Source organism: Cataglyphis hispanica, chromosome 13 (genome assembly GCF_021464435.1).
Source record: "Cataglyphis hispanica isolate Lineage 1 chromosome 13, ULB_Chis1_1.0, whole genome shotgun sequence".
Lineage (NCBI taxonomy): Eukaryota > Metazoa > Arthropoda > Insecta > Hymenoptera > Formicidae > Cataglyphis > Cataglyphis hispanica.
This window is the reverse complement of record NC_065966.1, coordinates 3,174,455-3,197,517: the sequence shown is the minus strand read 5'-3', so window position 1 is coordinate 3,197,517 and position 23,063 is coordinate 3,174,455. Positions and strand designations below refer to the sequence as shown.

Sequence of the window (23,063 nt, the reverse complement as noted above, 5' to 3'; positions counted from 1 at the left end):
GGATCTTCGGACTGGAAGCGGGAGTATATAGAGAGAAATAGATGATGGATAATGAGTACCTGAGGATTACACAAATTCATATTCACTTTAATTAAATATATCTATGTACATTATAGGTACATCATATCATATATATAGTACATTTATACCATATTATAACTGTACAATTGTAGCAATTTTTCAATACTGTTCACAAAAATACATCGCATATAAACGAGCAAAGAGTTTATACGCAAGGTCGGCTCACAACTTGCGACAAGACAGAGCGTCAATTAATTAATTAATTAATTAATTAATTAATTATTACCTCTCGCGCGCGTCGCACCCGCGACTCCGCGCTCGCGGCGTTTTTATGTACAAAAGATCTGTGCTCGAGAGTCGCATGTCGGGCCAAAGGAGGAACGTGTGCTACGAGAGAAAAGATTTATTTATTCATTTACTCTTTTTTTTTTTAATTATTATTAACTTATATATAAGTTCGCTTTTTTAAAGAACATTATCGACGCTGGGCCGCTGAATGCTTAGAAGCCCGAGGGGCCGTTTCATTTAAGTACCATCAAAGAGACACGAGACTGACAGATTGATATCAATATTTATATAGTTACATCGAGCGTGTGTATGTGTGTGTGTGTGTGTGTGTGTGTGTTTGCAATAACTTCGGCGTTTCATCCTAACCGTCGTGAAAAATACGCCGTTGGTCACCAGGTTCCAAAATTTACTAATCGCACGTATCACATTCTATTAATTTATAATGCCTGATGAATAGAAGAATATAATCAACATTTTTGGATCATCTTGTAAATAAAAATATTTCATAATTTTAAAATTTTAAAAGAATAGAAAAATTAAAAAGACTCCAAAGAATATATACATATATTATATACATTTCTAAATAAACACATCCTTTATAAACATATTCGAAATATAAAATCTTATAAATATCTCTCTTTGAACTTAGTATACTTTGAAAACCGTTACCTCGGCGATCGGTGGAGCTCGCAGAGCATTCTCATTTCGAAGATATATATATATATATATCTCCCTCTCTTTCTTATCACATTTTAATTCGAGCTTTCTCGCATACAAATCGCACGCGTTTCGGTTATCGTAGACGTTGACTATTTACAAGAGTATTTCCGCAGAGAACAACTTAAGGAACATTTGGTATCAAGAGCGATAATTCGGTTGAATGTTGGTGGTCAAGTTGCGAGGGATCGCTGCTTCGGGGCGTCTAGGAACTGTATATCGTTTATTACATAGTTTATTAAATAATCGTTGAGAAAGACAGGTAGTATCCGCTATGATGACTACGCTTTCGATCGTTAAATCCTCTCAGAATCTTTTTGTGCAAAGTAAAGATAATTCGTCATGACAATCGTCGCTTCATCGTAAAGATTGTACGATTCGAACAATAAAAATTGAGAAATAGATAGACACTAAGGCCAGGTTGAATCAACTAATTAATCCTAGTTTACCAATAATTAATTTTTGTCTGGGTCTATTATTATTTTTTTGTGCTTATAACGTGGAAAAAGGAGAACGATTGAATTAATTAATAATTAATGCTAGACATTATTGAGGCACAATCGGATCAATTTTGTACATCGAAAGATTTAAGATTCTTAGAGATGATCTATCTTCAGATCGAAGAATCCCGCTTAGAATACTATTAAAAGTCACAAAATCGCAGAATCAAAAAATCAAAGATCTCTTTCTTCTCTCTCTCTCGAATATTCGTATCTCTGTAGATCTGTTGTCTAAGTAAAGGAATTATAAAGAAGCATAAAGACGGAAGATAAAGCAACTCGCCGTGTCGAATCGACTTGATCTACTGCAGTTCGGGGAAGAATGTACATGTCGCATCCGGCTTCGATTACCGCTGTTCATTTGTGGAAGTCAATATTTGCCTCGTGCAGCGGATCGATCGATCGATCGATCGGAAAGTCGCGATAATCTGAGCAAAAATTAAACAGCCGTGCTCGAAGTCCCGATTTACCCGACATACCAGACCACCAACACAATGATAATATACGGGATGTTTGGCAAGAAGTGCATACCAGAAGCATGTATAATTTCTATCTTTAAAAGAAGGAAGATTTCAAATAAAAACGATCAGAAATATAAAGTACACAAAGAATGAAACAATCAGAAATTCAATTAAAATAAATATATTTAATATCGAAATCTAAATACAAGTGACGTGTTTAAAGGATTGAGCTCTCGCTAAGAAAACGGAAAATCGCGCTAAAATTCTTGCCAAGAAAGTGTTCGCGTGCCATCGGCACGTGCTTCTTGTGACACACATCCCGTATACATTCGTTTATCTAGCTATCTATGTATATGTATTATGTAATATACGTTATGCGCGTGTAAGCCTATGTATATGAAATACCTAGCTCCATTTTGGTCGTGTGAAGGATTCCGATGGGATCGATGTGTATGACATATCTGCGCTGATCGAGGAAACATCACAATTCCATTTGGACGTATCACCGAGATGACACCACTCCAGTCTCGCGACCGCATCCCTCTTCCTCCTCTCCTATTTACAATGATACGAGAACGAGTGTACGTGTGTCCCTCTTTCCATTATGATCCTGTCGAGGCGCAACAGGCGAGGCACGAAGCGGGATGATCTCGCCCCAAAAACCAACTCAGATTTAATAATTCGATAGAACACGGAATATTACGAATCGAGGGCGCAAAACCGTCGAGCTCGCGTTGTACGTCGCGCGAATTTTCCCTCGGCTCTCGTTATCTGAAAACTGATCGTCGTCGCCGCGTCTTGATGAGAGCCGCGCAAGTTTAACTCGGATTCAATTTTCAATTAACCATACAAAATTCATGTTGAATCGGTCCCGCAGCTGAATCGTTTCTCTGTGAAATTGCGCGACTCGATATATACAGTCTGTCATTATCACAACCGTAAATATTTATCTCTCATTTCCCCCTCTTCCTCTTCCACTCAAAATTCAAAAATATATCTCCGAAAGATAAATATGATAAAAAAGATATATAAAAATGTACTACAAAAAATTCAGGTAAAAATCTCACCACTAGAAATGCGATCACTAAAAATACGCTTGAAAAACTGTGATGTGCGAATTCTTGACGAGACTAGTCCAAGGTTTATTCGAGTGAACTTGATTCGCTGATACTTTACACTTATGTACTCCGCTAAAAATACTGAAGCAAATTTCTAACATTACGCGCAATTGCGTTATCATGAAGAAAATTAATAATAATGCAATCGTTTGCTCCCATCTCTCCTCTTTCTCCCATTTCCGATATTTACACCTATTTTTACAAAAAAAGATTCGAGATTGGAGCAATTTGTCGCGGCGACGTACATCTTTCGCGATCAGAATCGCGTCCCCGATGTCAATGACGACGCTAACATGAGAAAAAATCGTCGTGCGATCCATTTCTCGACTCTCTCTCTCTCTCTCTCTCTCTCTCTCTCTCTCTCGTATTCGCAAATATTAATTACACGTAACACGCAAATTGACATGGACGGACTGGCTGACAGGGCGAGTATCTAATATACGTTCAATCGATTAGAAAATGTTACCCATTAAAATTAACGTTGCGTAAAATGTGTTTGATATATCAGCGCACAAGATACTTAATCCTTATAATTTCCACGTCAAGTTAATTATCGATATTATCGATATTTGCGCGCGAATTGTCGATATTAATTATTCAGAGGATGGTGGCACAATTCTTTTCGATAAATTCGCTACCTTTATGTATACACACGTAGCGATAATTAATTTGAATAAATATTACGATTCCATTTCCCAAGAGATAACGGGCCAGTCCGTCCCTGTAAATTATATTGACCTTAAAAATATACTGCGCCCCTAATATATCACATAATTCCCATATTGTGACTTGGCTTATTATGAATAAAACTTAGGAACCACACGGTCAAAAACTTTCCTCTCGGCGTGAGGTTTGCTTAGGTACTTTACGAGCCTCGACAGCGATTACAATTACATGAAGACTATTGGTCCAAAGAGAAATATTTTGAGTATATCTGAAATGATCCGGCGTCTCTCGAGACGTCATTTCGTTCCGGATAGTGTCTTAAGACGGATTTTCCTCAAACAACGCAATATTATTCCCATAAGAATTGCGTGATTCAGAATGTACATTGCAATCTTATATATTAATGCACATTGTTTTCATAGCGTAAATACGATAAGGAAATACTCAAATTTCAAAACGACGAGGTTAATTAAAAAGTTGCACGATTCAAAAAGTTTAAAATATTTTAAAAACTGTGAAATCTCGACGAAGTGAACCATTTATTCACTTAGAATTCCTGGGCATCGCGCAAAGTTTGAGGATCGTCGATTTATTCTCTTTCCGAAGAGCACTGCTCCGATAACACGGTTATCGAACTGCCTCGTGGAAGAGCTCGAAATCGCTCTCTTGTTTATGTATCAGCTAGCGTGATATACTATCTGATTTGTTATACACCGCGCATACGGACATAGAAATATATGGATTAGGCAACTCTCGATACTTACAGCTTTCCGAGGGCTCGATGCCGACGATGATTCGCGTCCGTTACGGAACGCTCGAATTTTCCGTAGGACGGACACTCCTGACATCCCCTATACATGTGGTGGTTAACCACCGTCGAAATATATATACATACCTCGGCGCACATGCACGTAATACTATTACGGACGTATACGATGCACCTCCGTCCGACATTTCATCTACTGGTCTATCCTCGGTCTACGACAAATGCAAGAACATTGAAATGTCATCAAATTGAGTTTATGAATTAATTAATTCAGTTTCCCAAATTTTCGCATTTTCAAGAGTGTTTCCTGAATTTTCGGATTCCACAGCTTTATAATTTATCGTGCACTACTCCTATCATGGTTGAAATCTAATATAGATAAGAATAAAAAGGCGAAATAAATTTGAAGAATTCTCTTCGAGCTGGAAAATGATTCTAAAATAATCCATAGAATTTTTAAATCCAAAAACTGGAGACTGATTGAATTAAAAAATAAAAAACAATAAGATTTAATAATTTTCGTCTTCATATACCGAGGATTGGCACTGTAGTCTACATATATCTTTCTTTCATTCTCGTTCACTCACACCGTAGATCGTTTGCGTCTATAACGCGAATTAATTATAAAAAAACGATTATTAATTGTCGCGCAAAATAATATTAATAAGATTAATACACGATTAATAGGATTTGCTCTTTGTAACAATAATAATAATCGCTATCATGCTAATTCATAGTACCCTTTAAAAAATTTCTTTTTTCGGTGTTTGAAAATCACAGCGCGCGTTTCAGCCTTCCATATTAATTAGACCGTTTTACTTAGAAAGGTGGGTATATTCGCGTGCCACCTTGCTTTCTCTTGTGCTATTTTTACTCTTCTTACTTTTTTTATCATCGACAAAGACATAAACGCGATTCGATCGAAATCAATTAAGAAAATAAAATAGATTCACTGATCAATAAGGATGTGACGTATTTGTGCAATATTTTCGGGAGCGGACCATCAGAAACATATTCTATAAGATGTATGTATTAATGTAGTACGTTAATCAGTACATAGTCACGATTATTACGAATCAATTTCTCAGTTTTATCGTGATTCATATGTAATCAAAATTTATTCTTTTATAAATAATAATTGTACTAATAGTTTCTCCACTTTTAAAAATTGCTCGAAACATCAGTGAACCGTCATAAAACGAAAAAAATGTGCCACGTGGCGCTTAAATATATTAAGAAACAATCATTAAAAAAAATATCTTACAAATAAAACATCTCGCAAAAAGGAATTTTTAAATGCCTTTTAATAAGTACAAAGTAGATTCTAAAAAATAGATTTTTGCAAGTTCGCGTCAAAATTTAGAAAATATATCACAAAGAAACATTATTTAAATGACATCAGTAGGTCTATAATATTTAATAAGCATTTTTGCCGTTTCTCGCGGTCCGCCCCGCAGATACGAGAAGGGAAACCGAACAAGATAGAGCTCTTCGCGAAAACTATTCGAAGCGTTACTTATCGATCGATTGTCCTCGCAAAATTCTGACTTCGTGCCAGCCATACCGCCCGAAAGTTAGCGCGTGAGCACTTCGTCGATAGATCCCCTTGTCCTATTTATTTCCCCGCTCTTCTGCCGCTCTCACGAGATGTGACGGAAGTTTCGAGGGCGAGGGTGATCGATAACAGTCCTTCTAGTTTGTCACCCTCGTTGTCCCGTAGAGAGCGGCGCGGCGGCTTGTCACCGAAGACGCGATTAACGCGACAAATCGATTAATCGGCAAATAATTATCGCTAATGAGGCCATTGAGGTCGAACGGTATTCGCCCCGCGAATCAATATTATCGCGGCGATCACTGGTCCAACTTCCGCCGAAAATGCTTCGGGAAGCATTTTTCGACGTCTTTCTGGAGTTTCTCCGTGGAAGAACGATGCTCAGTCTGAGGATCCTCGAAGCTCCCGGATTCTCATACGCTGGAATCCGATTAGTTGGAAACGAGCCTTCTAAAACCCTATTTATCGAAGCTTCTGGAATTTTAGGATCCCTTGAACATTCAAATTTCGGTACCCACGAATCTTCGAGTCCTTCTTAATCGCGCGCGAAACACTTGCCATCTGTCCGAGCGTGCGCTCTCCTCTCAAGAATACTTTATCGCCACTCGGTAAACGGATTTCGATATCCCAAGTACGGCGATCCGGAGGACGGTCAGGGTAATCCGAAACCGAAGAAGGGCGCGAACGGGCGCTCGTGGAGCAGACGCGGCGGCCGCTTCCTTCGCGGGGCAATCACCGTCCTCTACAAGGACCCCTTCCCGGCGAATAGCATCTCCCTGTGCTTGGTGCGTATGTGCGAGCGCAGCGTGTCGATCCTGCTGTAGGTGGCCGGGCAATAGGGACACAGCGAACGCTGCGCGGTGTGTATGTGGAAATGGTGCCAGCGATTGGTCACCTGCTTCCCGCAGGCGCGACATCTCCACAGCGCCGGACTGTTAAGGGACACGGCGAACATCTCGTGATAAGAGAGGCCGACCGGCACGCTCGGCATCGAACCTGCAAAACCCAACAGCATCTACATGCCCTTCGTGCACAACCAACACCATCGTAGCCATGAATTTTATCCCGAGACATTCAGATCCGAAGAATTCTATTACGAGTCCAGGATCCATGACAGCCTTAGATCCTGAGCTCCGCTGAATCTCTTCCAAGATCCGCGCGTTAACCCAGGATCTCCGAAGCTTCATAGTTTATCGTAGTTCCCGAATTCTTTGAATCATTGGATCCTTTGAGTTCAGGATGCCGAGAGCTTTCAGAATTTGCTTTAGATCCTGAAATTTTCAGTCTGTAGAATCTCTCGAGATTCTTGAACCCTTCAGTGCGGTGGGTGGTTGTGTGGGTTTTGTTTCATGCAGTGTTCGGATGTCAGTATCCCTGAGTAGTTTAATGAATTTGCAAATCACAGCTGGTGTCGTAAACATTCTCTCGTGACTACAAATAATTGATACGAGTCTTGGAGAAACGAAACAGAATTATGTAAAGCAAACATATAAATAATCAAAGTTTGACTATAATAAGGCAGAATTGAGACAACTTTTTTAAGCTAACAAATACAGAGTGATATAAACTTTAACTTAAATTAATAAATTAATTTTTTGTATCGGGATTATATAAAAAAAAATGTAACGAGTAAATGGGTCAATAATTTTCAAATACGCAAGAATTAAGCAAAAATTATTAGTGCACATTCGTATTTTGAGAAGTTCGTCGACCGCACGGGAAAAATAGGAGAAATGTCACAAGGCAGACAGTGAATTGAAATGATCGAGTGTGTCTGATCATGTGTAAACGCATCTCCACGCACGATCATCACATTCACCACATCTTTCACAAACGCAGACATATTCCACAAGCATTCCAATATTTATACTCACGTTCTCGATGCCGCCATGAAGAAGACGTCGAGGAAGTAAGAATAGTACGCCTCTATGCCTCCTAAGATTCTTGACTATTTAAGATCCTTCGAGATTCTCGAATTTCAGAATACTGATATTTTCATATCCACGAATCGTATATAAAAACAAAATCGCCGATTCGTCGGATCTTTTAAAAACATTTTTTTAAACTCTTTGAAACATATTTATGGTTTAACGACATTGCGGTTATGCGGGAAACGTAAAGAAAAAAAAAAAAAAAAAATACTTAACCGAACATTTGGATCGAAGTTCGGTCTCCAATCCGTGAAAATGCAGAGAACTCTCACGTTTGTGTGAGACTCTTACTGTCGAGTTGAGTCGACAAAAAAAAGTTTAGGGACCGCATCAACGCGTACTGTATACGGAGTGATCAAAAAGTCAGAATTAAATATATCATGTGTGACATGTTTGAGGAACAAAATTCTTAAGATTTCATATTTATAATATATAACTGTAAACAGAATAATAAATGATAATAAAAATAAATTCGCGAATATCCGCGCAATATACATTTTTTTCATAATCTAAAAAAATTGACAAATAAATCCAAATAATATTATCTAAATAATATTATCATGCAAAATTCCTTAATAATTGTATCTAAAAAATTATATTGGTGGTTTTTATCAATTTGCACATAAATTATCTCTTATTCAATAGCTCGTAGTACTGCTCATGAGCACTTGAGGATAATCAAGGTAGTTGATTAAAGCGTTGCGGTGCCGTCAAATACCAGTTCAATCCCTTCCCTCCCTCTTATTAAAGGTACGTCGTATATCGATTATCGAAACGTATTATCTCCAAAGCATCCGATTCACATTGCGCAATAATAAAATCTAAAATCTGCAGAACAGTCAGAATGCCATTATTTATTTAGAATGGCGTTAACAATGATGTATGTTTTCTCATTTAAAATTCTCGAAATTATTGTAATGTCAACTCCTTTATTTCGTACATACAATATATATATATATATATATATATATATATATATATATATATATATATATAATATAATATAATACATCTCTGAATTGAATAGTCTCAGAAAACATTTACATTTCTCAAAGAATTCTTGTCAATCCTCCTTAACTCTATATAATTGGCCATTAGTCGTACAGTCTAAACCATACATACGTACGCGCTAAAGCTGAATTATTTATTCTTGTTCGTTAAAACATGAGAGCGATTTATCTACGATTCCTCAAGTTATCGATCCTTCATTAATTTTCATCCTCCGTCCTTGAACGTCAAAGATAAATGTCTCCTTCGCGTTTTCTTTCCACGAGAAGATAATTCATTTGATTTCGCAGAAAGAGACTTGGAATGAGAAATAACGCAATATGTAACACGGTAAACCCTCGAGAATTCGATTTCCTTAGAAACGATCGAAGGGATTCAAAGGTACAAGTAGTAAAAAATAAAGTTAGACTACTCTCTTTGGAAAACTTAACGCAGGCGCTTATTACATCGTCGCCGTTCATCTATATTACTATGCAACGCATGTAACACGCTTCCACGAATTGTCTTTGGCATTTTGACGGAAGAACACAATGTGCATTTTCGGCACATGTAGTATGCAATATACATTGCATATAATAACAATATAATAAATCTTATTTATTTAGAAAAAAGAAGCTGCGGATCTATGGATCTCTACGTGTGCATTTTACGTGTCTACGTAAATCTATAAATGTGTGCTGAATTGGATAGATTATTGATTTAAATAGACAGGATGTATTTGATAACAGATGTATATAATGATTTCTCTCGAAGAATGAATATCGCATCTGTTCTGAAAATTCGATATTAATAAATATCAAGTATATCTCTTTTAATTATTTATAGTTCCAAATTATGCACTATCCATATCTCGACTGTATTTTTTTGTCAAAGGAGAGATTTAGAATTAATTTACGTTAAAATGTCATGTGCAATAATTAAAGTATATCAACTCCCTTACATGTAAATTTATATCCACAGAGAGCTAATAACACATAATTATACATATATTATCTGTAACTGCGATGCATCTGTAATTGCGCAAATATGTCTCATAAAACATCAATAATTATCAATATTAATTACCATTAATTAAACTTAACAGATTTCATTGTTTTTCTGCTCAATTATATAAATATATTTCCTTAAGAAAAATCAATTTTAAATTCTATTTAATATTAAATAACTTTTTTGATTTTCGCCGTTTATTCCTCTTCTTTTAGCATATTTATTGTTCAAAATAAGAATAATCATAATTAAGATCATTTAGGAAAAAAGCAAAACGAGAAGACTTTATCCACCTCGACATTTTCTTCGATCCATCCTTAAATCCTGTCATCCGGAAGCGCATCGAATCCTCTTGCAAGTTAATTCGCGCTCGCGCGAATAACGAGATAGAAAAGGAGATTTAAAAACGCGTATTCGTGTAAATACAGCCGGTGTAAATTCGAGATCCCAAGAACTTGGTTCGTCAAGCACCTTCCATTGTCGACGGAAGAAAGGGAGAAAGATAGAAAGAAGGAATGCAGCGAGATGGAAAGAGAAAGGCTAATATTTACATGAATCACATGGTCTTTACGATTACTCAAGTCTGAAGAAATCTTTAAACAGTTAAATGCGATGTCAATTATCGATCACTCGAAAGGAAGGGCCGTACGCACAATCATTCTGACATTCCACAAAGCGCTCTTAATGAAGCGGTTTGCCTCCTCCAACATGTGACTCAGGTTCTCTAATCCTCAGATAGTGTAATCAGATACTGTCTACGCTTCTACATTCCTCGATTCACGGATTTATCGATCATCTTACGATCGTTAGTCCTTATACAGTGATCCTCTTAGTCGACAAACATCCCTTCATATTCTCAAATCCTCCCCGCTTTTGAATATACATATAATCTTGTTCATCTAACGATAAAGTCTCTTCGATATGCGTATATCGCGCAGTATCACAAATGATTTATCTGTCAACAAATCAACAAATTCGCGTCTGGCTACAAGGAGCAGAACGCGGTGGCGGAGAAAGAAAAAAAAAAAGAGGAAGACGAAGCGATCTCCCGCGATCCGCATTAGATCCGCAGCTTGAAATACGCGGCGTGATACTGCGACGCTTTCTTGCGCTATTGCGCGTGCATTCGCGCGTGCTTGGTACGCGTGTGCGTGAGTAGGGTGTCGCTGCGCGTGTACACCGCTGGGCAGAGCGGACAGGCATACTTCCCGGGAAAATGTACATAATAATGATTGCGCACGTTTGTCACGATCTTACCGCACAACGAGCACCGCCTCCTCTCGTCGCTGTTACTCTGTCTCTCAAATATCTGTGATATCCGCCAATTTTTCAGCTCTGCAACACAACAACAGAAACCACAGTGTCAGCAAAGCACTTCGCATTAGCCCGTTCTTTCCGCGCACAGCGTATCATCGCTCTATTTCCGGTTCTGTTCTTTTGGCCCGTTTCTCTTTCTCTCTCTCTCTCTCTCTCTCTCTCTCTTTTATTTCCCGCCAAATTTTTCCCCTTGATGTCAAAGATTAGACTCACTATACTGTCTGATTGAAATCGTCATCATTATTCCTTTTATTTAATCCATCTCCCGTGGCGTGTGGCGTGTGCGTATAACGATGCGTGACAATCTTGGAGAGAAACCCGATTGTGCGTACGACGTTGATAAACATGACGTGTGGTTTGTGGTGAGAGCAAACTACGTATTCGAGCGATGAAAGATCAAAGGACACTGGAATAATCGAAGATTAGCGAACCGAAAATTTCAAATATTGAAGAATTCGAATACGCTGAAGATCTCGGAGAAAAATCACAAAATGATCTTTCGATCATCTAAACCTTCGAACATCTAAAATTAAAAATATATCCTTTGAACATCGTAAGACCCGAAAAGGAGCAATCACTTCGTAAATCGTCGAAAACCGCGGTAGTCTACAAAAGAAAATGAAAAATCGATCTATAGAATCTGCAGGATAAAATCGACAATTACGATTCTGTTCCAGATTGAGATCCACGCAACTTCATATCTCGAGAAGCGACACGTTTTAGAGAAACACGCGTTCTTGGGAATTTATACTGACATAAATCCTCAAGAACGCGTCACGATCAAAGATCGTAATCGCAACACGAATCTCAGAAGCCGCGTAAAATTCGCAGTCTTTCATATGATAAAGAAAAATCGCGGAGAATATATTTCCGATATGTATCGCATGCGAAAACGCGCCATACATAACATACTCGTATATACGCATTGACACGTGACGTAAAATCGGAGCCCTGATAAGAGCGCGCACATACGTGACTCGGAAATGTAAGCCGAGAGTCTATCACGCCGCTACAGTGTGATCTGACCTACGTTCGAGTGATAAACCAAACGCCCTCGAGATGATTGAAGATTCAAGTGGTATAAGAAATTTATGAATTCTGAACGGAATCGCGAATCCAATAGAGCAATAGATTAAATAATCCAGAAGAATAAAAAATCTAGAAATGTTGACCCTTGGAGAATTTAGAATCCGAGATTGTCGAGAAGCTTCTAAAAAGATACTCTGATCTCGATTTTTGCAATTTCTCTTATCCAGTCGACAAAAAACACAATCACAGTCATAAAATATTAAAAATAGAAATGGAATAAAAAGTGATTCTTACATCATACGATAAATTAATCTTATAACAGGGCGATAAAAGTATTCGAAGTTATTCGTTACACTATTTCGCACCAATAATAGTGTTATCGCAAGGGTTAGTCGACAAAATAATTCAACATAGCTTAAATGATAAGGTGTCGTAATCTACGGCGTTGAAGTGAACGTGATTCCTCACAGACAGTTCCGTTGTAGACACTGCGATTAAGTAGCTGTCGTGAAGCGCACAGCGATCATATTATCACATCACGCGCAAATAACGTATTATATACGGTGGCTATTTAATGGCTAATAATTTTCTTTCGTAAAAATGTCGCCAGTTCATCTTAAATCTTAATTCTTAAATCAAAGCTACAAATCATAACTTTCCCAAGGTGTTCGATAAGCACAAAAACGTAGCAAAGACATGAATATTAATTATAAAAATCAAAAATATGTATGAACAAGAATGTAAATATAATTAGCGAACACCGTGCGAATGTCAAAGAGAAAAATGACCTAAAAGAAAGAAAAAAGGTAGTCGGTTCGGTTAACATATAATTATGTCTAATCGGCGAACAATGTGTGACCAGAGAAAGAAATAATCTGGAAGAAAAAAGAAAGACAAACGGTTCGATTAACATACAATTACGCTTATTCGGCAAACACCGTGTGAACGTCGAATAGGGAAAAATATGATCTGGAAGAAAAAAGAAAGATAGACGGCTCGGTTAACACACAATTATGTTTAATCAAAAAATTAGTATGAAATACATTAAATGCACATGTGATTAATTCTCCATTTTTTTTTTTTTTTGTTTATCATCATATCATCATTATCATCATCAGCATTATCATCCGTATTATCTACACTAGAATTAAAGATGTATATAATAATGTAGTTGTGTAAACATAAGAGACTTTATGTTAGAATAATCATAAGGATAAAAATACAATCATAATATAACAATAAGAGAAAAATAGTAGTAAGAATAATTTCTCGTAATAAAACCGATTAACGCCTTAAATATTTTATTCCCTCGATTGGCATGGTCAGAAGTTCCTCTGCGAATTTCTCATTTTCTCCTTTTCTTTGCTAAATATTGCCTATTGTATGTTTCGAGCCAAATGACCACAGTTTATATGTGTAACAAAAAAATATATCAACTTTCTCAAGCAACCCGCCGCTTCGACGCTATCGACGATCGTCGCATTCGCCATCGTTTCCAGTCTAGAAAGACGACAATGACGACAACGATGACGATGATCGTGCAATCGAAACGCTTGTTTTTTCACGTTTATAGATTTCATTCCTAAACATACGCTTCAAGTCGAGCGGGTTTTGCTTCCTTTTTATCCGAGTGTTAATCGATTGATCGCTTTTATATACGATATATAGTGTCCCCGTAAGTATCTGCACTGTCGGAAAGCTTTCGAATCTTCGAAACGAGTGACAACGGTGAAAGGAAAGGAAAGATCGGAAATAAGGAGTCGAAATCAAAGTTTGGCGAAAAGAGGAGAATAAAAGGGAGTGAAAGCGGGCAGATCCGAGACAAACAATGTCACGAGAAAAAAAAAAAGATTGATACACACACGTTGATGAAAGATTTGCGATCACGATTCCGATATCGATTACGATTCCTTCGATCGAATCAGCTCCCGTGTAAATTTACAGACATTTGAGCTTTCTTTAGTGTGTTGAGCGCGATAGAACGGTGATGCATATTTTTCTTTGACGTGTGTCGGAAAAGGAACGAGACGACATGTTAGGAAAAAAAAAAGGAAAGATGTTGATCGCGATTTGGTTCCTTTTTTTTCCTCAACACACGCATGCACGCATTTTCTCTCCCTATCTCCCTCACTCGTTCTCGAGCACACTCAATCTTTCGCTTCTTCTTTCGCACTTCCTCTTTCTTTCACTCTCTCTCTCTCTTTCTCTCTTTTATATGCGTTCGTACTCATCCTCGCATACAACATGCGAAAAATGCAATGCGGATAACGATTTTTTTCCTCTCGCCGTTCGTTCATAAGATCGAATCTACTTTTAGAGGCTCGTTTTCTATATTTACACGCGCGCCGTGTAAAATCACAACTTTCAGTCTGACAGTCGCGCCGAATCATATTTTATTTTTTTTTTTTAATGAGTAGAACACGTTCAGTATTCTCGCGGGGAACACTGATCCCCTATATATTGTGTTATGATTTACAATTATTACAGTTTATTCATCCCCCGAGAAAAATAACAAAATGTATATATATATATATATATATATATATATATATATATATATATATATGAAGATAGATATATATACATATATCATGTGTGTGTATATACATATATATCCATAGTTAATCCGTAATTTGTATATATATTATTATATAAAGAGATATTAATAATAGTACTTTTTTTTTATTTAGTTTAATAATGTACAAAGGGGGCAGGGGGTGTTGTCGCTTGGTGGCAAAAAAAAAAAAAAAACAAAAAACAACATAACGCCTAAACGCGCCCCTTATCCTATCAGCTAAGCCTAATTCCCTAGGTAACGCCTATTTAACTACATTCATAATGTTCACTTGCACAGCCATAGTTTCTTTCTTCGTTTTTCTCGCATTCAATCGTTTAGAACGTCTCCTCGATTGCCAGCCCACGATCCACGCAATCCTGAGGACAGCTCAAAGCCCCATCGTCAGCACAGCTGAGATTGAGGCGCGTTGGTTGAGTAGAAGCACGAACATCGATGCATAATATTTAATCGAAGGATCATAATTTGCAAAGCATTGAGAAGAATGAAATCTAATGATCTAATAATAATTGAAGTTTCAAGAATTTGTCGCCCGATGCAAAGCCTCTCGCAGAATCTCTTTACGGAAGACTAAAAGTTAAGTGTGAAAGAATTAAATTTCTTTAAGTACTTGATATGTCTGTGCAATCTGATCCTTCCTGATCGATTTCATTCCACGAGCGTGTGTTGAAAGGCCGAGCAATCGATCCCGAATAATTCGGCACCACCGTTCGTTCGAGCCCCATCGCATTCCGCTGATCGCGCGGTCGAAATTCGAGCGTTACTCAACCAAGCGCGCCCACCACCGCTCGAATCGAATGAATTTCCGGGGCGCAATTCGAGGATTTTGAAAACTCAAGAGAAACATTATCCACTCGTTCGTCCTTGCCCGCCCGTTCCCGCCACTCAAAGTATTCGGAGAACGCAACTCGTCCACCGCGCGACAACACCATGCCCCGCATTTTTTACTATCGCAATATATATTGCACAATTTTTTTTATTTTTCATTAAATTTATCTCAATTTCAATAAGGTGTTAGCACCAATCTATTATATCACAATGTTCCACTCCATACCACGCAGTTGTAAATATATAAATACCTATATATAGTAATAATAGTAATTGTGGTAGTAGTAGTAATAGTAGTGATAGCAATAGTAGTAATAGTAATAGCAATAGTAGCAGCAGTAGTGATAATAATAGTAATATATATATATCGTAGTAATTTTCGTTTAATTAATAAAAGATTTCATATATAACAGCCAGGTGACCCGCGGCCGAGTTAAACGCGGCACGCAGGCCGATTCAATATTATTTTGTAAAATTGTGTGCCGAGTATTTCTCTCTCTCTCTCTTTCACCCACTCTCCCCAACCCTGCATATATTCCTCTCCTACTATTTTTCATGTGTCGCATGTGTGTACGCGTATTTTGGCTATCCGTGCACGAATACATATACGATTGGACATATATGCGAACTTTTACACGTGTAAAGTAATTCTAACGGAGATATAAATCACTAGCAGGATTTTCCTTTCTTGGACCTCGCCCGTCTCTTAGCTATAATATATTCTATATATAAAGATTAGTTAAAATAATGTGTATATATATATATATATATATATATATATATATATATATATACACATAGAGAGGTTGTTTCGCACATTTAGAGCCTAAAATTGTTAGAATCTTTGACACACTGCATATGAAATATATACGAACATTTATAAAAGTTGACACTTGCATGATTGAACGTTAAGAATTATTTTGGTGACTTCGTGTGTTTATATTCTTAAATATTCTTAAAATTACTCTTCCCTCAGAAATAGCGACGAGAGAAATATAGACAAGAAAGATGCATCCGTGCTAGTGATGTATATGTATATATATATATAATGTTGTTTCAGAATATACACACAAACACCCTGTATACAAGTTCTTCTCATGATTTCGTTCGCCCCAATGCTCTGCTCGCAAAAAAACGAAAAGCGAAAAGTTTCGGCCGTCTATATATATATATATATATATAGTAGTTCGTAGATAAAAAGAGGAAATTCTGCGAGAGCGGTATATCGTACAAAAGTCACGGGATTTGGAAAAAGAAGACCTTTATAGAAATCTGTCTTGTTCGTTTTCTCGCGCGCGCGTCACGTCACTCCCAGGAAAATAAACTTTCCGCCAAAGGTTATTGCCTCGCGCTCTTCCATAACGCTTATCGTTCGCGACGGGCTTTTCCCCGGGACCTTCTTTTTCGAGAATCACATGTCGATGGTGCACCGCACGGCGCCAGCGGTGGCGACGGGACATAGAAAAGCACCGGGTTTCCCGAGAACCGTCCGAAACGAAATACGACGTCTTGTCGCGTCGAATAACCAGTCAGCGCGCGTATTCCAAAGGACAGTTATTTGTTAACGGAAAGTATGTCGAAATCTTGGAATATATTGAGAACAACACGAACTGACCGCGAACTGCTTCTAAAATGAATAATAGAATTATTTTCCATTTACTCGCACTCCATAACAAGCTTTCGATTTTGACGTCGCGATGATGAGCATCATCGATTTATTTGGCTCGTAACATTTGCTCGAAGGATTTGACGAAATTTATATTCTTTTATTAGATGGCGCGTTTTAAGTTAGCTTTTTATCGGGGATTTGTTTTATTCGAAATGTCGACGCCTATGACGGTACTTTTGCAATTCCCTTTGTTGCTCGGCTTGCAACAGCTTGGCAACTGTGTTTTTCCATCGCGCACGTACTTGGCAACGAATTCGTGGTGAATTTTACTTTTTACCGCGTTTTAATTTCCTAATGGCTTTTGGAGTGATGTCGCGATGCTCGTACCCCGATCTGAACAAAAACGAAAGAAATTTCGCAATGCGTAACGTGCCAAGATTCGAGATACTTTCCCTTTTTTGAAAAATCAATAATTCAAAAATCTAACGATAACTCATTATAATGATCAATTTAAAAACATCTTTAATTCGTTAACGCTTTGCGCTCGGAATGATCCATATCAGAACATGACTAAATTATTATCTCATTCGGAGAGTGAGCCCCCTTTACCATCAACTTCAGATTTAAATCTGCCTGGCAGATTTTTTAAAATTTGGTCGTCGCCACATCCCCGTCGGATTTTATGTGGCAGAATGCAAAATCGTGAAAGAGGATACGACATAAAGGGAGAAGTGACACCAAAGAGGGGAGAAGGTGAAATCATAAAGCAAATCGCGCGTCGACGTCGACGAATGCCGGATATATAAAGCGCCGCGAATAAATTAGTCCGCGAACACGGACGCGATAATGCAACACATGGGAGGGGGGGGGAGGGGGGAATCGCGAAAGCGCGATGATGGTAACGAAAAACCTTGAGTGGTGTATTCCACACGTGTATTGCCTTCCGCGCGCGCGCACACACATGGGGAGAGGAATGGGTGGCGGAAAGTTCATTCATCTGGTTTCAACGCGCAGACGGAACAATCCGCGCCGATTACGTCTCCTAGTCGACGGGGACTTTATTCGCGGTTGTTTCTCGATTTTGCTCGCATATTTACGCGTCCTCGAAAGGGGATCGGCGTTCTCGTAGTGTTTTTCAAACCCGGATTTCCCGTACAATTTTTTCCCTCCCCTTTACAATATTTAAAATAAATTCGAATGCCATAAGATAAAAAAAAATAAATCGCAACGAGTATCAATGTACTTATTCAACTTTAAAACTCACAGTTTTACATATTTTTATAAGTAAATAAAATATAAATTTTTTTTATTAAAAAATGAATATTAAATATATTTTTGTTTTCTACATCACTAATTTATATTTTTAAAAAAACAATTGTATCTTTTTCTTCCAACTTCGAGTAGCAATATAACATAATTTCTGTAACTATCTCCACGAGAAAAATATCCGATTGCTAAAATTTTCAGATTTTCCGAGATCCAAATAAAACAATAACCAAAAATTATGATCATGCCATAATCGAGGATACGATATCTAAAACTCAAAATTATACATTCCGGAGAAATCTTGTATGGAAAAGTTTGAAAGACACTGGTTCACATGTTTTCACGATGCTCTCGGGTAAAACTGCGTTTCGCCTCCCATTTGGTTCCGAATTGCGGCAATTCACTCAGCTATTTATCCGCAAATATTTGGAATACGTAGCATGCCGAACATCATGTTTCGTGTGTATGCATGTAATCGGTGAGCGCTCCCGATCGTCGTGAGAGTTAGTCGATCGATACGGGCGTGAAAGCGCGCGTCAGATTTCCGGTTCATGATGAAACATGAAATTACATCAGCAACTAGGACTCGTGCATGAATAATTTTGAAAGGACTAACACAGAGAAAAACTACAAGAAAAGATAATTTATAAGAAACTTGGTAATCTCAGAAATTCAAAGAAAATTTTTAAGTCTAAAAGTATTAAAGAGAATTTATATATAAAGCTTTAAAGACCTAAAAAAAAAGAAATTTCAGAATTTGATTGTATACATATTTTGATTTCTTATCAAATTTTAATTCAATTCAAATTAATTGCATAGAATCTCTTTGCACAGCGATTTTTCAATCATCGATAACGGAGAAAATCATCCTCGCGAATCGTCGTTGACATTATGCGATATGACAATCCTTTTACGTGTAAAACTGTACGTGCGCGTATATAAAGTATCATTTGTGTATCCCGGTTGTCGGATGCTTTGTAGATTTGCGGCCATTTGACAATGCGTGTATGAATAATTTTGGAAATTGACAGCAGCCGTGCGTCGACGAACGTCCAATCGCGTATATAAATAGAGGATGGACGAAAGTATATCGAATCGCGAATTGTTGTTGAATAATAATCGTGTAATAACCGTGTTAATATATCATTGTTTATGTAAATATTGCGCGATGCAAAATCAAGTGTTATTTCAATATTACACATTATTCACGTTACACTATAATATTATACTTGTAGATTCGCGCGGCTGACTTTGTAACAATTAATGATTTATCATATGTAATCATTTCATTTATATAAACTGCACGATTAGATCTGTTGTAATGATAAAAAAAAATTTTACGAATGAATAATTTGACAAGATATGAAGTCACGATTTAATGTTACTGCGCGTTAAGAAACAAAATTGTAACAATCACGCAATAACTCGTCGATCAATATCATTCATTCATTATTAGCGTATCGCGTGACTTCTCACATCGATCTGCATAATTGCGCAACACACGAGAACTCCAACGATCAGCTATTTCATTTAAAAAAATTAAAAATGTATGTCCAAAAGTGTATGTACATTGATGCTGCGAGAATGATTTCGCTCGTTCGACATCTTGCAACGTTCACTCGTGCAAGCGACAAAAGCGGAAGTTCCGCGAGGGTGGAGTCCCTCTGCAAGCCGCCGGATGGCAAACAACGACTACACTACTTCTAATGACGATAGTGCGACAGCGGCGACGGAGTTGACTTTCGCAATATTAGGACGAAAGATGAAAAGCAAACTCTGGTGTTAAACTTTGTCGCGGTCAACCAATTAAGTATAACCGCGCGTCTCTCAACTCTACTGCTGGCTGGGCCATAATTTCGCGCGCACGATGAAACATCGATCCCGTCCACGAGCATCGTCCGTCCCGCTCTCTTTCTCTCCCTCTCCTTCTCTCTCTCTGTGAAGGGAGCTCGCAATGCACCGTATAGGGTGCCAAGGGACCAAGAGGGAAAAAGAGAATCATGTATGCGCCGAAATCCGCGGCCGAAAACCACACTGCCGTCTATAGCTGTCGCTCATCGTTTATACGAGTTTGACGTATCGAGAGCATCGTGGAAACATGCGGAAAAATATCACGCTGACGTTGATACAGGGGCTTTCAAACAGCGCCTTGCTAACAAAAAGTTGATCGAGCAGTTCTTTCAGAGACCTTTCGATTCGAGAATTTAGAAAAAATTTTTACATCGTTAATTAATATTCTCGCAGTTTTAACGATTTTAACAGTTCTATACAATAGTCTCTATTAAAAAGCTCAACGTCAATTATTCTTTTAGTTAGAAATAACAAGAATTCTTTTTTATTGAAAAAAATATTGGTTTTTTGAATTTTAATGATTAATTAAAAATACAGTCGCAATAAGTTCATTAATATTATTTTAATAGATTTTTATATTTTTTTATGGCGTCAAGTTTGAATACCCCTGTTTTCGAGGACGGAATAGCTGAAAAAAATCGGCGTTGTTAGTAAAAATTATTTCCTCTCTTGTTCTTCCCTAGATTTTGTTTCTTTCGCGTTGAAATTTTCTCTCTCGCTCTGTATGAAAGAGATCTCGTATTATTTGTATTAAATTGTATTAAATTGCCGAGTCCAAAATTATAATCAATCCCTGACGGATTATAAGATAATACTAATTTCCAATCACAGAATTAAACTTTATATCTTTTGTGTAGAAATTTAATTCATTAATTAATCTCACAAATTTCACAATTTTAAGATATAGCCCCGCAGAAATAAAACGATTTATAAAAAATATAAAAAATGTCTGATGAAAGCTATTATCAATTTTTGCGATAACACGCGTGGAACATTCAGCAATTATAATTAATAGATGTTTGAGATGCACATTGGCGGCGAACTATTCGTCGTCTAACGCGTCACATAGAAGTCATAAAGAAATGAACAAGGCTAAAAAAAAAATTAAAAAAAATAAAAAATAATAATAAAAGTCAATCGGTGCGTGATCTCTCAGCCAAAGAGGTAGGCCTGCAAGTGCAGTTCAACATGATTCAATCCGACCTGTCAATAAATAAATCTTGCGTGTGTTGTTGCTTATTGCAATATAATGTTGCGCGGTATATATAAACAGTGAATAACATATATATAAAATCATAAAACGATAAAACAAAATAAAATAAATTATCCAATATATTAATATATGTATATATACTCAATAATCTGGAAATAATATATTAATATTCTGGTTATATATTATTAAATTATAGATATATATGCGTGTTCGGTAGTCTTAACTATGCAAAGTGCCCCTTTTTTTTTGCAAAAAAAAAGAGAAAAGATTGACGGTAATATCATTTCATCACAATATTGCGGTTTGGCTCTTTGAATAGCTAGCGGACTCTGCGTATGCGTATACGCATGTATTGTACATGTATAGGTCCGTGTTCCTGGGTGTATGTATTTCTAGCGACCCCCATGAAATAAACGATCACGATATTTGTCATTCAAAAATCAACAATAGAATAGCTGTGTCTCGATAAGAATTTTTTAGATTTAAAATCGGAATAGCGCGAAAGATTGCCAGCCATGTCGGAAAAAGAATTCCTGGCGAGCAGGGGGTCGCTATGCTTTTGTCCCTGTTATAATTGTGACATTCGAATGCAGAAAGTGCCTTCGACTTTGGCCTTGAATTTGGTATTAATAATTTCGCAAATTAGTAATTATTTTAAATCTCGTGTTGTCTGTAAAACGGGGAATCCTCAAAGCAAATCACGCTGTCTGAAAAGATTAGACTGGCTGTGGGGGTCGCTACGCTTTTTTTTTTCCGATAAGAAAAGCTTCATGTAACTGTTGTGTGTCTCGCCTACACCCGTGAGACGCTTCTCCTCTTTTCTCTTATGTACGCATGTGTAAATAAATGTGAGCTATACATCGCTCAAAGTAATTAGGAGATTATTTCTTCGGACAATTCTGTTAGAGAATCAAGCGTCATTAAAATCACTTAAATACTGTCGCAAGCAGCAAACGTAAAGATCAAGCTTGGACACGTTAAAATATCTTTAAAATATCAGATATTTATGAATTAAAACGAATGTTTGAAGAAATAATTTCTAAATTCCTTTCGAGCGGCGTATATTTATCTGTGTATTCCTTTTACCATTGCTACAGTATGTGTGTATATATATATATATATATATATATATATATATATATATATATATATATAAACACACACATACGATACACGTAAATTCCACGATGTATAAAGAAAAAAACAAACAAACAAAGAAGAAAGAAAAACAAACAGATTGCACCCCAACCAATTAAATATCAATGTGCAACGACGATACAAATATCGTATGACCATCCCATGAATAAAAATTATTCTTTAACGTAACTATATCTTTAACCAATGATAGATTATTAGTGTG

General features: G+C 37.2%; 1 protein-coding gene across 4 annotated transcripts in view; it reads right to left on the bottom strand.

The window, feature by feature from the left end:
* Positions 1 to 66: 66 nt before the first annotated feature.
* LOC126853945 (protein tramtrack, beta isoform-like) overlaps positions 67 to 23,063 on the bottom strand; it is a 72,123-nt gene continuing 49,126 nt past the window's right edge. The window contains exon 5 of one of the 4 annotated variants that reach the window (XM_050600178.1): positions 67 to 4,749. In XM_050600178.1, coding sequence (XP_050456135.1) covers positions 4,739 to 4,749 — 11 coding nt within the window. In that variant the 3' untranslated portion in view covers positions 67 to 4,738. The other 3 variants (XM_050600172.1, XM_050600173.1, XM_050600177.1) reach the window with 3 other exon arrangements.